The sequence below is a fragment of the Triturus cristatus genome, chromosome 4_1 (genome assembly GCF_964204655.1).
Source record: "Triturus cristatus chromosome 4_1, aTriCri1.1, whole genome shotgun sequence".
Taxonomy (NCBI): Eukaryota; Metazoa; Chordata; class Amphibia; order Caudata; family Salamandridae; genus Triturus; species Triturus cristatus.
In genome coordinates, this window is record NC_140585.1 from 955,448,986 (window position 1) to 955,463,642 (window position 14,657).

General features: G+C 43.6%; 1 protein-coding gene across 1 annotated transcript in view; it reads right to left on the reverse strand.

The window, feature by feature from the left end:
* CFAP54 (cilia and flagella associated protein 54) overlaps positions 1–14,657 on the reverse strand; it is a 2,172,274-nt gene that overhangs the window by 1,985,885 nt on the left and 171,732 nt on the right. The window contains exon 10 of the mRNA XM_085653834.1: positions 1,047–1,142. Coding sequence (XP_085509960.1) covers positions 1,047–1,142 — 96 coding nt within the window. The remainder of the gene's footprint in view (positions 1–1,046; positions 1,143–14,657) is intronic.

A 14,657-nucleotide genomic window follows, 5' to 3' on the forward strand; every position in this document is an offset into this window, starting at 1 on the left:
TCAGAACAGTAAATTGACGGCTCCCTCTTTCCCTCTCTTATGAGCCTCCGGGGAAAACACCTTTCTACTGAAAAGGAGGAGCCGGGAACATCAACCTCTGCATCCCCATCAAGCTCAGCCCAATCCAGAGAGGAGCAAGAAGAAATACCGACCGAACAATCCACCATTTCTACTTTTTCTAATAAAAACCGTCCTTTTGGAACATATATTCAGCCTCCTCGCCTGTTTATCAAACCTGCCCTCCCACAATACCATCCGTGTACCTTTTTGTGATATTGATTGTATGGAGTAGTACCTTTGATGGTAATAATTACTCCTTCAAGAACCCCTATTGTGAGATACTACCAGTAAATCTTACCAGGCAAATATAAATCGGAGTCTGCAACAGTCACCCTTTTGTTCTTAAGTTCTGACAAAAGGAGAGAGCGAGGGTGGGTTTCTACTGTGTAACTTTAGCTCTGCTCTGGATTCCTTTAATGAAAAAAACATAAAGAAGCTTCTTCAAGGGCTCGTTTGCAGGGACGTTTTAAGGCATGGGAAAAGGGGCAATTGTCGAGGGCCCCCACACCGGAAGTTGATCCTTTGTCTCGCACTCTCACCTCTGTCTATTTCTGTATCTCAGCATCTCTCTCTGCCTACCTCTGTCTCCACCCAATCTCATCGCAAGAATTTTTTGGGGCCCTAGACAGAATCATTTTGGCTGTTTTTTGTGTAACCTATGAAGCAATATTGTGAGGCATTAGAGTCCTTAAAATTTCAGTTTACCATGGACCTGCATCTTGGTCCCAAAGCTTTACATTCCGTTACATTTTTCACTATTTTGCTGATAACCTTATTTCTATCATGGTAAGGCTGGAGAAAGACACAAAACCGGGGCTCAGTCACACACCTCCCTATATTACCTTTCACAAAAAATTATGTCACAGGACACAAATGCTCTTGGAGCTAAAATTACATTTGTTTGCCTGGTATGATATTAGTAGCCTTGGTTTTATGAATGGCAATCAATACAATGACAAAAAATATTTATATTAAGTGAAGTTTACCTTCCACTGCCAACTGCAAGAGCGGGATTGATGGACTAATCACTTTGGAAGGATCGTTACGCGTATTACCGTGTCCACTGGTGCTGCTACCTCCACCTTAGTAAGAGAACAAATATGTTATTTTTTTAACACATGTGCTAAAAAAAAGTAAAGCAATATGTTGTACACATCTATAATATTTTAGTATGCATCATAAGATTTACTTTGAGTAGTGTACTTCTTGATTACATATATTTGAAAGTTATTTCATGCTGTCTAATTACTTTCTTGTTCTGAAAAATTATCGACCTCACTGGGGAACTGTGAAACTGATCTGCTATCCCCGGCCTGTGGGATAGAGACAGAAAGAGGGTCTGCAAGCAGTGGTGGGGAAGCTGCATGCCACAGTCTTCTGGAAGGGTAGGGTGAGTGTGGGCGGATCTTCAAGCCTTTGGCTTCAGTTCTTCATGGCTACTTCCTGGTATTTTGCAGTAGCTCAGACCATTCTAGCATTTCTTCCATTTCCTTTCAGGGCTCTCCTTGTGTCATTTCCTGCCGACTAGTATTTAAGGAGGCAAATTTGCCTTCTAGTCACGTCGCAACTCTTCTGGGTAATTTTTTTACTGTTGAGATCTTTGCCCCTTTGCTAGTTTTTTCCTAAGCTTTCCTATTTTCCTTTAAGTTTCCTTTGAAATGTGTTACTCATGGCCTAATTCCTTTTTAACCTGCCTCTAACCTGGGTGTTTGAAGTTCAAGCCCTAGGGTGGGCCGGCTCTCTTTAGCTGCAAGGGTGGTACAGTCAATCTGCATTTCCCTGTTGGACTTTTTTTATGACCATAGCTTTTTCCTCTACATTGGTGCTATCTTTAAAAGGGGGCACTCTAGCTTCATGTTTAACCACTGCCTAGCAAAACTGCCCTGTATGAAAGACCAAGTACTTCAGAATCAAGGAACAGTCATTGCAGCCAGCACTCGAGAAGCATACAGAGTGAGTTAACAGGGATCAGAAGTAAGGAAACATTAAGGCTAGCCTTCTCACCCGCATAGCAAAGTCCAGGTAGTCTTTACAAAAGACTAACACATATATGCAAGTAACATCTACTAAAATTTAGTTTATGCATATTTTCTTTACACAGGTTCCTTTTTGATGTCATAAAATTTGTAAGTATGTCGAGAAGCACAGCCTTCACTAACATTTACTAATATTTTTTTTTAACCAGGCACTGAGGTTTTGGGAAAGCCTATCAGCACGGAAAACCATAGACACTGGTGCATTCCCCCTGATGTTAAAGCCATCTTTCACTTTCGAAATATTTTGGAAGGTGAACTTTGATGTCTGCTATTGACCTTGTAAATATATATTCTTTTTTGTTTATTGCGTAGGCATAGGTCTTTCAAGATAATCCTACGTGAGAAAAGCTATGGAGTATTCATTATTGCTGAAGCCCTGTACATTTAGGTCGGGTACAGATGGGTTTTGCTGTCTGGCAGACCTCATATCAGCATAACACATTACTTACAGAGAGAGACTTTGGGACAGCCCCCTAAAGCCAATGGCTTCTTATGGTAAAAGCGCCCTTGGATGCTGCTTGATTGCTGTCCATCACATTTTAAAACCAGTCCAAGGCAATTTGAAGATGTTTACATTTTTCATTTACAGTTTCTAGAAGTGGCATGTAATAAAGTAGTCCCTCTTCTTCATTCACAGTGGAAGTGATGCTTGCCACTGGTAGCGGCATCAGCAGGAAGCACGGGTATTGTCAATCTTTACGTTCAATGGCTCAGCAGTGCCTTCTTTTGGATCATTTGCCCCAATACCCATGCAGGAAATTCTCAAGATAAGCACTGGCTGCGAGGATACTGAATGGAGCCCAATTCTGTGCTATTCATTTAGTATTCAGTATCCCAACAACCTCAAGAAAAAGTGAGGCAGCAATATGAATGCTGGACTCCTCAAGAACACTTGAAAGGCCCTTTGCAGTAGACTGGGCTCTAGGGTGTGGAGAAAACAATGGGGTCCTTTTGAAGTATATGGAAATTCCCTTGTCTTTCCCTGCTCCATTGCTTGCTAGAAGGGCTCCCGTTACAGGCTGTTATTGTTAATTGAGATTTATAAAGCGCATATCACCGGTAGGTCTCTAAGCGCTAAAGAGAGAGTAACTATTGCCCACTCCAGTGAGTGACTATTGGTCTCCGATCAGTGCGTTTGGTTATGCCCAGGCTTCTGTGAAGAGGAGGGTTTTGAATTTTTTCCTAAAAGGGAGGAGGAATTTTTCCTTACGAAGGTGTCCTGGCAGCTTATTCCACACCTGTGGGATCAGGACAGATAATGCTCGTCCTCCTTTGGTCATTGTGTTGAAACACAGACAGGCCAGTTGGCCTGCCTCTGATGATTGGAGAGTACGTCCGATAACTCTCCAGAAGCTCCTTGATGTAGACTGGAGCCTGGCCATAAAGGGCTTTGTGGGCAATGCAGAGGCCTTTAAGCCTGGCTTGCTGCTTGAAGGGGAGCTAGTGAAGCTGTTGCAACAGAGGTGTGGCCCTGCCCGTCTAGAGAGCTTGAAGATCAGCCTAGCTGCATCATTCATTGCTACTTGCAGCTTGCCCAGTAGCTTTTCGGGCAATCCAATGTAAAGCACGTTACCATAGTCTAGGCAGGACATGATCAATACAGTCAACACCATCCGCAGGGTAGAGAACGAGAGGAGGGGTGATAATTTCCTCCGCTGCCTCAGCAGGCCTACGCAGGTCCCGACCACTGAGGACACTTGGTTAGACAATGCGAGTTTGTTGTCTACTTTAATGCCTAGGCTTTTAACAGCTGGGGCTGGGGTAGGTGTAGCCCCCAGCTCCGGTGGCCAGAAGAGGTCAAACCAAGGGGGTGCTTCCCGTGGTGATGGCTAGGACCTCAGTTTAGTCTTTATTTACTTTGAGTGAATTAGCTGTCATCCAGTTGACCACGTATCTAAGGATGTTTTGCAAGCGTTGGTGTGCTTGAGGCGTGTTGTCAATTTGAAGAATTAGTTGGGCGTCATTGGCGTAGTTGAATACCTGGCAGTCAATACGTGCTAGGGTCCCCACTATTGGTCTGAAATAGATATTGAACAAGAGTGGGGCTAGTGCAGACTCTCGAGGGACTCCACATGTTAATGTCCCTTTATTGGAGGCGCAACGTTAACAGACAGTCAAGTGGGTCTACCCCTCCCTCTTTTGTGCCTTGAGTTTGTGATTCCACTAACAGGAGAATGTCTTCACATGTCAGCAAGAAGGTAGAGTAGAGTTGGTAAAGACTGTGGCTTGACTACTGAGGAGGGAAAAATCAATAGGCAAAAATGCCCGTGGCTGGTCCCAAAGGTTTTAGAATACAAAAACCCTGCATGCAACCTTACTATGAAAATAAGACAGACAGTGTACCATGATTTCTCTACCAGAATTGGGGTCCCACACCAGGGTTTGGGTATTGACTGCCAACTGCCATTTGCCAGGTTTGGGTCCTAAAACTTGGGGAGTTTTACATGCCTTCCAAGAGAAACTATCCTGGGCCTACTGAAGGAAGGAGCTGTCCAACTGCTTAGAAACGATATTGAAGGTGCGCTTGCATGAGAAAGATGCTGCCCAGAAGAGCGGGATTGCAAAACAAATTAAGCAGAACAAACTAAAGCTGCCTGCTGCAATTCAAGGATCATTCAATCAGTGGGTGAGTCCTGGAAGCCCTAGGTATCCCCACATATTGAGCTGAAGCTGGTGGGCACCCATGAGTATGGAGCGGTCATCGAAGCAGACTGTGTGCTTCTTCACAAGCTTTTTCACCAAAGCACCTAAGAACCTAGGAGCATGAGGCATTAAAGAACAGTGACCACAGCCTGTGGGTTTATGTTTATGAGATTTATAAAGCGCACAAATACCCATAGGTGTCTCGGCGGTTCAACTGACGACCCTGAGTGTTGCAGGAACTGCTGAGCCAAGAAGAAGGGCAATACCAACTTTTGGAGAAGACACTAATTAATGCCTTCTATTCACCTTTGTGACCCAGGGTGGACTCCTTGCGCTGTTTAGGTGGTGGGCTGAACCCAAGAAAAATCCAGTGACGACAGAACCACTAGACAGTGAGCAGCACTACCAGAGCGCGGCCTCTTCATAACCAGCACTGGCGCTGCTGATGCTCGCCTGACAGGGCGTGCGCACATCCACTAAATACACACCATGGTAGCATCTGCTAGGCCAGGGCAGAGCAAAGATAATTCCTACTCAGGGGGACATATACACCACCTGGAGCAGCGCTACCTCTATCGCCCACCTGCACTTGCAGGCATTGTCTAAACCACAACAACGAAATGGGCAGAATGTTTAGGAACATGTGTGTCATTGAGAGGGAAGAGACGTATTGCTTTGCTGACTAAGTACTCTAATCTTCAAAATGGTTCAAGCAGGTCTGCAGCGCTCCCCATGAATATTATCCATAGAATTCCTCCAGGATAGCTAAGATCTGCTTTGCACTGAACTACCACTTGACACCTCGCCTACAGGAGGAGCCCTGGCGGTCTACTGTGGCACAGGTTAGTTGAAATATTGGTGTACCAATTGAAATGTCAACTGATGATTATGTTCAGTATTGCGTGGTATGACAGAAGCAAATTACTCTTTGATAAGTAAAAGCACTAGCCAGACATTGACTAATTGCTGAGTCTATAACTCACATCACCTCCTTGAGTAGGCCAGTGGCATGTCTGGGGCTGGTATCTCAGTGTGCCTAAAATTCCTGAGAGAGGGGCATCAGAGCAGACACCAGAAGGGAGGCGCTGCACAGCAAGACATTCTAGACAGCTGGGTTTCAGTGAAAAGATATAGCCTGCCTAGACAGTGTACTGTACATCATCTGAAGTTCTGTATTGACAAAGCCGTATGACGTGTGCACAGCTTGGACCACAGCCGGTCTGGCAGGTCATCAGATTCAACATTCGGCCCCGGTGACACCTAAAATGATGCCAGAGGTCACCACTGTTTACCTGAATAAACACATGTCGGCTATTAAAGATGAATCAAATTATTTTCCTTTATGTCACCTGAGCTCTTTCCTTGATGTACACTCTATAATCTTTGTTTACTCAACTACTCAATGCTGTTCCCTTGCTTCAATCAGCATTGCTTGTCCTGTTAATCATCTTGTGCATACATTTTATCAATCCTTAATCCTTGTAATTTACTATGTACACTGTCCACTGTATTTTATTTACTATCCAAATTTATTAACCTGCATCTTTGTCCTAAATGCATCCTAGAAGGTTTTTCTCTTCCGATAATGGAACTGTGTGTCACCTGCATGGCCTTCTATTCATTAAAATGTTAGGGGTAGCGGAAGTAACATCACTTACCCTTTGTCCCATTACCATCATAGAAAGTGACATCATATGTTTTTGACACTGGATAGTACCAGGAAGAGTTTGTCGTAAGTCATTTATACTCTTGAAGTTAATAACCCCTAATGCGCACAATTATACAATAACACAGCAGCTAATAATACACATCAGTGTCTATTTTATAAACCACCTATTTTAAATAGGGTGCTCATATGATGAGAATATTACACGTTTCTTTTTTTACTGCATGAAACCATATGAGTTTGATCAAAGAGGCAAACCTGGGAACCCACATTATTTAAATCACTTAGTTTTTTTTATTATTTACCTATGCACCATGCAAAGCACAGAGGTGATGATTTTTATTCGAAAAACATAATTGTAAAAAAATTTACCGCAATGAAACTTGACATGATTAAATCATAGTTCCTTTTAGATCTCGCCTGACACAGCGCATGCGCTGGTCTGGCGAGACTTATTGAGAGGGCTCCAAAAAGTGCTACCAGGCCAGCCTAGAGCCACAGTGCATGTGCACAGGCGCGCGCGCTGCACTTTACCGCAATTACTTTCACTTTCGGCCGCTTTGATGTTTGATCGCGATCACTTTCTCGGCCGCACGGCCGCTTGGCATAGCCAATAGGTCTCGCTTTTGGGACCTTATAAGTATTTAGTTATGCAACTGTTGCATGGCTAAACACTAATAAGGTCCCAAAGGCGAGACCTATTGGCTATGCCAATGCTTGTTTAATATGTCGCAGTAATGTCCACATTACACTGCTGCGGTTAACTTTCTCTTCTTGGCATAGCCTTTGCCACCTCTGAGGCCAAGGGTCGTAAGGGGCAAGCTAGGAATCTCAGATGCAACAATGGCGACCCCTAAATGACGTCCATGGTCACCTGCGGTGCAACCAGCGCGCCATTAATGCATGCCTGTACCTGAAAGGACAGGCAGCCAGGCCAGGACATTTTTCAGCAGGCCTGTGGACCACGATCGGTGAGAGAGACCAAAAGAGTTCTAGTCTCTTAAAATAAGATTGTGCCCACCAGAATAACTAATTGACCGATTAAGAAAGGCTGGCGAGAAGGGAATGATAGAACAAAATCTCATTGCAACTAATGATAGTCTATAAAAAGTTTAGTTACACCCAAGTGATAGAGGACGACTTACTAGCAATAGATCATTGAGACTACCTGGATATGTCTTGTACCAGACAATATCTTAAAGTAGACAGCCGGTGTCCAAAATGTAGAAAGTAGGATAATAGGTAGAATGTTTTTGGTGGAATTAAAGCATAAAAATGATGATACTACTTATGACATTGGTCTAAATAGTGGAGAAGCATTCTTAACTGTAGTTGCCACTAAGAAAGTAAGTATAAATATGGGTGTCGTGATTTAAGGAGAGCGGTAGTAACTTAGCTGACAATTTATGTATCCTACCTCTAGCGACATTGAATTTTATAGATTTGTTTTACAATAGTATTATGTAGAGCACTTCACTGCTCTATCATTCACAGTCACTTAAACCGAGTATGCAGACTGAGGCGACATAACTGACTGGAGAGAGGTAGTAAAAGGGAAATTAATAACATATGAGCTTTCCCTGAATGCCTCTATAGTGTTGGTTCTCATCGTGGTCCTAAGTAGTAGGATGCCCATTTCAAATATACTAGAAAAATTAAGGATTGAAAGGAGTATATGTAGATGTGAGTGGCCTGGAAGAATAGCGAAATGCAAGCATGTGGAATATCAGTTTCAGTAGCACAAACAAATGGCAGTAAAATAGATTTAAATAAGGGAGACTGGGCAAATAATGAATGGACTGCCAGTGCTGGAAAGTATTGCTAGAGTAAGGGGGCTTCTGTAATTACCTCGGATACCCATCAGAGGTACCCTAAAAAGGTTATAAATTACCATGTTTGATAAAATGCCCATTTTTGCATGGTCACCCCCATTTTTGCTAAATCTGATTACTGTTTTTAGACTCTGCACACTGGGGCACTGCTGTCTAGTGCCCAGTGTATGTACTATGACCACTAAAACATGTAGAAATTGGCTAATCCTTCAATGTCTTATTTACTTTTACTATAAGTCTATAGTATATGGTGCAGAAATACACCCATGGCATGAAAAGTTAAATGTCACCCGTGGACTGCAGCACTTATTGTGCCATCCGCTAGTGTGACAAAGGTAAAAATGGCTTCAGGTCTACCATTGTAGCCTGACTGCTGCAGTGACTAACCTGCAGTGCGACCTACTAAAATAACTCTTTTTAACAGGTAAAAAGATCCCTTTTAAATGTTAGTAATTCACCACTCACAAGCCTAATAGCCCTCTAGGTAGAGAGCATGGTATTTAAAAGTGGAACATATTGGAATATATATAACCTCAGACCGCGACACATTCTTAACACTTAATTTACAAGCCCCCCTGCAACAACTGACATTCGGCATTGGAAGACATTACCACTCTCCATTCTAGGTAGGGCAGCTCTCTTTAAAATGATGGCCTTGCCCAGATTTCTATATGCCCTACACAATACCCCTTATCCTGTCCCGGATTCATATTTTAGAGCAGTAAACGCGGAGGTAGCGGCTCTCCTCTGGGACGGCAAGCCGGCGAGAGTGGCAGCGACGAAAATGCTGAGGAGTTGGTATGCCGGCGGGATAGCCATTCCAGATATCAAGGCCTAATATTGGGCCTCGCAACTTACAGTCATTAATCAATGGCTTCACGTGCCAGATTCGGACCCAGCTTACCACCTCGACAGAATGACTCTAGGAAAAGGTGGTTTTAATAGAGCGCTGTATAATACCCAGAAAGCCCGTGACCTTGTCGGCCCGGCGTCACATACCGTCCACATCTGGCACACAGTAAACAGGCACTTGGGCTGGACTGACAAACTTACGAAACATACACCATTGTGGGACGCACGCAAACTTGGAACACTGGGCAATAGTAAAGGATTCCACAGTTGGGATTTGATCGGCCTTTCCCGACTGGGGGGGCTCTGGCAAAATGGGAAAGTAGTCAGCTTCACTCACCTGCAAGAACAGTACTCTATGGCTCCAGGCGAAAGGTTCCGATATGCCCAAATCAAACATGCAATCTAAACAGCACTCCCTGCGGAGGCGACGCTTCCGGTAGCTTCCCCCTTAGAGGACCGATTACTCACCGACCACCTCCATAAAAAAGCGACTTCATTGACATATAAAAAAAATCATCAACAATCGACCGGACCCACTCCTCCAACTCAGGGAACTCTGGCAGTCCGAAGTGGGAGATATGGATGATCCCGACTGGCGCGAGGCACTCGCCTCTCCTAAAGAGGTGGCAATTTCCTCTAGACTGCGTCTGGTGCAGTTCAAAATACTGCATAGGACCTACTACACACGGACGGTACTACACAAGATGGGGAGGGCTCCTGAACCTAGTTGTTTGCGCCTCTGCGGGGATGTAGGCACGTATTATCACACCTTATGGGAATGCCCAAAACGTATGCCCTACTGGGAGGAAGTGGTAGGCACAATTGTAGAAGTCACCGGGAAACAGGTTCCACTCGAGCCTCAGTGTTGTCTTCTTAATGTCTGGGGCACGACAGGCCTTAACCATGCAGAACGCCTTTGGGCCACAACTGGCATGATGATAGCCAAAAGGAACATAGCGCAGAAATGGGGAGCGGGAATAATGCCAACAATACTACGGTGGTATAGAGACATTGATATGGCCATGGTGGCAGAGAAGGCCACTTTTGTAAATAGTAAATGCCCTCGCAAATGGGCTAGGGTGTGGGGAAAGCGGAACATGCATAGAGGAGACATTTGTTCCCCCCAGAACACGATAGCGATTCGGACAGATACATGTAATCGTGTGAGAATATAGCTGTATCGAAGTAAGATTGTTTGACTAAGTGACTGTAAAGAAATTGTATTGTGCAGTAACAAACGCAGATCTGTATTGTTATGTTATATAATTTAATTTAAAAAAAAAGTGGAACATACAGATAATTAATGTTACCATGTCCCTACAATAACAATGCCCTAAAGCTATTTTCACTGTGGCAGGCCTAGCAGTCCTGTGCAGAAACGCAGAGTACAGGTTAAAATACTAATACTGTATTTCAGGAATGGGACCAGATGGAAAAAAAACACTATTATCAATAGCTATTAGAAAGTAATTCAATTCAATGGGGAAGTCAGATTTTTGGGAAAAGTAACTTTTAGAACAGTACCGTTTCCCTTCCTAGAGGCTAACTTGCATTAATTCTCCAGCTACTTTCAGCCTGTGCTTAGCCAAAGAAGAGGTGTAAAATGCCTCCCAGGAGCAAACATTAGGCTGACGTGAATGGGCAGAGATGACTTCTCTGAACTCTTAAGAATATGCAGGGTGGGGACTGTGTGCATCTTGTGACAACACAGTGTCCAATCCTGTTTGTAAGATCTGATGCGCCACTTAGAACACTTGGGGCACACTTTAAAGGGAGGGGACATGATGCCAAGACAATTGTTGTTGAAGGACATTGAGTTTGCCCTACCAGACTTTTGCGGTGGGTATAATGCTTGCTTCAGACTGGATCTTAGTGTTAGTTATGGCAGGACATGGGTGATATCCCTATCCTACTCACAAACACACCCACAGCCCTCAGAGTCCATGTCTAGGGAGGCCGAAAGCATGTGCCATTCTGAAAGTGCCCTGGCACATGGCAGTTTGTTTGAAACAAAAAAGTCCCTAAACACAGTTCAGTACTGTTATGGTGTGACACAGTCTATTCAAAATTGCTGGTGGTCAAATATTGAGAAACAAACGGAACCAATAATGCTAACAATGTCAAGAAAAACACATTACACATGAGGATTAAGAAAATTAAAAAAAAATTGCAATAACAAATCATATATAAAAAGGCAAAATGTATTCAATGCAATACCATTGTATACATATATCATAAAAACATTTCATTTAAAAATATATGTGGTTGTGAAAAACAGTTGTCGACGCAGCGTTTCGGTATTTGATTAACACCTTCTTCAGGACAGTTTTTCTTATCATGCAAGGTATTCACAGTGCATGTATGTACACTGGAGCCACCGTGGAGATATATATGTTTGGTGTACTATTACATTTATTTGATGTAGCCAGCACTGCTGGCGTGATTGGATGGCTGAGCTTTAAGCTGATGTGTATTCATAGGAGTACGTTAAGCCCAGTCGTAGGGTCATAAACTTCCGCCTGGTTTGGCCTTTCAATTAACCACCTGCTTGATTCTGTGTGGCCTCCCAGAATCAAGCAGGTGGTTAATTGAAAGGCCAAACCAGGCGGAAGTTTATGACCCTACGACTGGGCTTAACGTACTCCTATGAATACACATCAGCTTAAAGCTCAGCCATCCAATCACGCCAGCAGTGCTGGCTACATCAAAAAAATTTAATAGTACACCAAACATATATATCTCCACGGTGGCTCCAGTGTACATACATGCACTGTGAATGCCTTGCATGATAAGAAAAACTGTCCTGAAGAAGGTGTTAACCAAATACCGAAACGCTGCGTCGACAACTGTTTTTCACAACCACATATATCTGTAAATGAAATGTTTTTATGATATATGTATACAATGGTATTGCATTGAATACATTTTGCCTTTTTATATATGATTTGTTATTGCAAATTTTTTACAATTTTATTAATCCTCATGTGTAATGTTTTTTCTGGACATTGTTAGCATTATTGGTTCCGTTTGTTTCTGAATATTTGACCACCAGCAATTCTGAATAGACTGTGTCACACCATAACAGTACTGAACTGTGTTTAGGGACTTTTTTGTTTCAAGTACTATCCCCTGTCCCTGATTGGACGAAAAGGGGACCTCCCTCTCTTTTTCTACATGGCAGTTTGTGCCTATTTGCAGTAAGGCAAACAGGAACTACTGAAAATATGGGTAGGGTTGGCCCGGGAACATTTACTCCAATGGTTAGAGAGTCATCTTCACCCACTAGCTACAGCCAGGAAATAAATGTGGCACCACATTAGAACACTGCTGGGCTTGTGAAAAGGATGACAGGAACTGCTGCCCTTGGTAGCAATGACCTGTGAGAAGGAGCTAAGAAGGATGGAACCTCTTCCAATTGAAATCCAAGAATAGAATGAGATCCAAGAATCAGAAGGCTAAAACTCTGTGTGACTCCAGAAACATAGATCAGGTGAAAATAGGACATTTCTGTGAAGAATGCCAGCTGACCAGTGGCGAATGGACTTTGCTGCTGCACTCTGACACCTCGAGAGTCTCTAAGTGCTCTCCCTGAGGTCATGGGATGCCATGGAAGTGTACGCCAGTGTTTAATTGGGAACCAAAAGAAAATTGGGAACTTGTTTAAAACTTTTGCTCCAGAGCTTCAAGGGGACCAATGGCAAAACATATATGAATGTCAGTTCCATGGCATCATACTGAATTTCAGGTTTGTCCCACGCAGAGAAGAATTTTTCTTCAAACAAATATAAAGTCCCATTTCATATTGGAACTTACCCACATCCAGGCCCTAGAGGGACCAATCTACTTGATGTATCCAACCGATGGTAAGCATTATATTGTACCTCGGTCCTGATCTACCATGATCAATGACCATAATTGGTACTTTGTGCTTCTATGCACTATTTTCTCTTAAATCTTTAAACAAATCAGATCTCCGGTTTCTGTAATTGGATTGGTTGCCTTCTGTTTCTGGAAAGCAGAAGGGTAAAAAAAGATCACAGCTCCAGCGGTTCTAATGAAGAGCCTACATGAGGAAAGGACGTGCCAGGTAAAGAGAGAGGGAGTGGGAGGCACACAAGAGGGTGGCTGATTTCTGGCTTGCATGGATTGACGAGAAGAATAAGATACTTACCTTTGGTAACGCTTTTTCTGGTGGATACAGTATCTGCCTGTGGATTCCTCACCTTGTGAATATCCCCTGTGCCAGCATTCCACGGAATTTTTTCCCCAGCTCTCCACGCCGACGTGGACGTCATAATACCACGGCTCCGCTCGCGACTCCGTATGACGTCACCAGAGCCATAAGAGAGCCACGTCGGCGTGATGACGTCAGTTCCACCCATTTTTTCCGTGCCTTCGCGGCGAACAGGTGGACTGACAACAGAATCAAAGTATACATAGTATACAACATTCGAACAAATATACATAGTACATACACAAAAAGGAAAGCTGAATAACATAAGCATTTCCTATAAGTGTACCAGAAAGATAGAAGATGCAATATAAAACAACATGTCAAACAAAGCATCCTTTAAGGTATACAAAGGTGGACAACGGGGAGGCGGGTGGGCCAGTGAGGAATCCACAGGCAGATACTGTATCCACCAGAAAAAGTGTTACCGAAGGTAAGTAAATTGTTATTCTGATGGATACATCTGCCAGTGGATTCCTCACCTTGTGAATAGATTCCCACAGCAGTCCCACTCCCGGAGGAGGGTGTCCACCTTCTTATACCAAAAAGTCCTGCAAGACAGAGCGTGCAAAATGGCCCTCCCTCCTCATCTCAGAGTCTAAGCAATAATGCTTTGCGAAAGTATGGAGAGAGGTCCAAGTCATGGCCTTACAAATATCTGCAACTGGAACACCCCTGGCCAAAGCAGAGGTAGAAGACTTAGCCCTATTTGAATGAGCTCTAATACCCTCAGGAGGAACCTTACCAGCCAGGGCGTAGCAGATCTTGATGGTTAGGATGATCCACCTGGACAGAGTGCACTTGTGAACAGCTTTGCCTTTAGAGTGTCCAACATAGCCCACGAAGAGCTGATCATTCAAACGAAAGTCTTTTGTTCTGTCCAAATAAAAGCTCACAGCTCTTTTAGGGTCCAATCAGTGGAGTCTCTCTTCCTCCTTGGAAGGGTGAGGGGGAGGGTAAAACACAGGGAAAGTAATGGACTGCCCCAGATGAAAGGGAGTAACTACCTTAGGAAGGAAAGCAGCCCTGGTCCTGAGGACCATCCTTTCAGCATGTAAGGATAAAAACGGGGGTTTCGAACTAAGAGCTTGAAGCTCACTCACCCTCCTTGCCGAGGTTATGGCTACAAGAAAGACCGTTTTAAAGGACAACAGTCTCAAAGGACAGCTATGAAGGGGCTCAAAAGGGGACCCCATCAAAAAAGTTAAGACAAGATTAAGGTCCCATTGTGGCATCACAAAGGGAGTAGGTGGAAAACTGTTAGTGAGACCTTTGATAAATCTTAATACAATAGATTTAAATAACGACGGCTGATCTGGAAGTCACAGAAAAGCCGA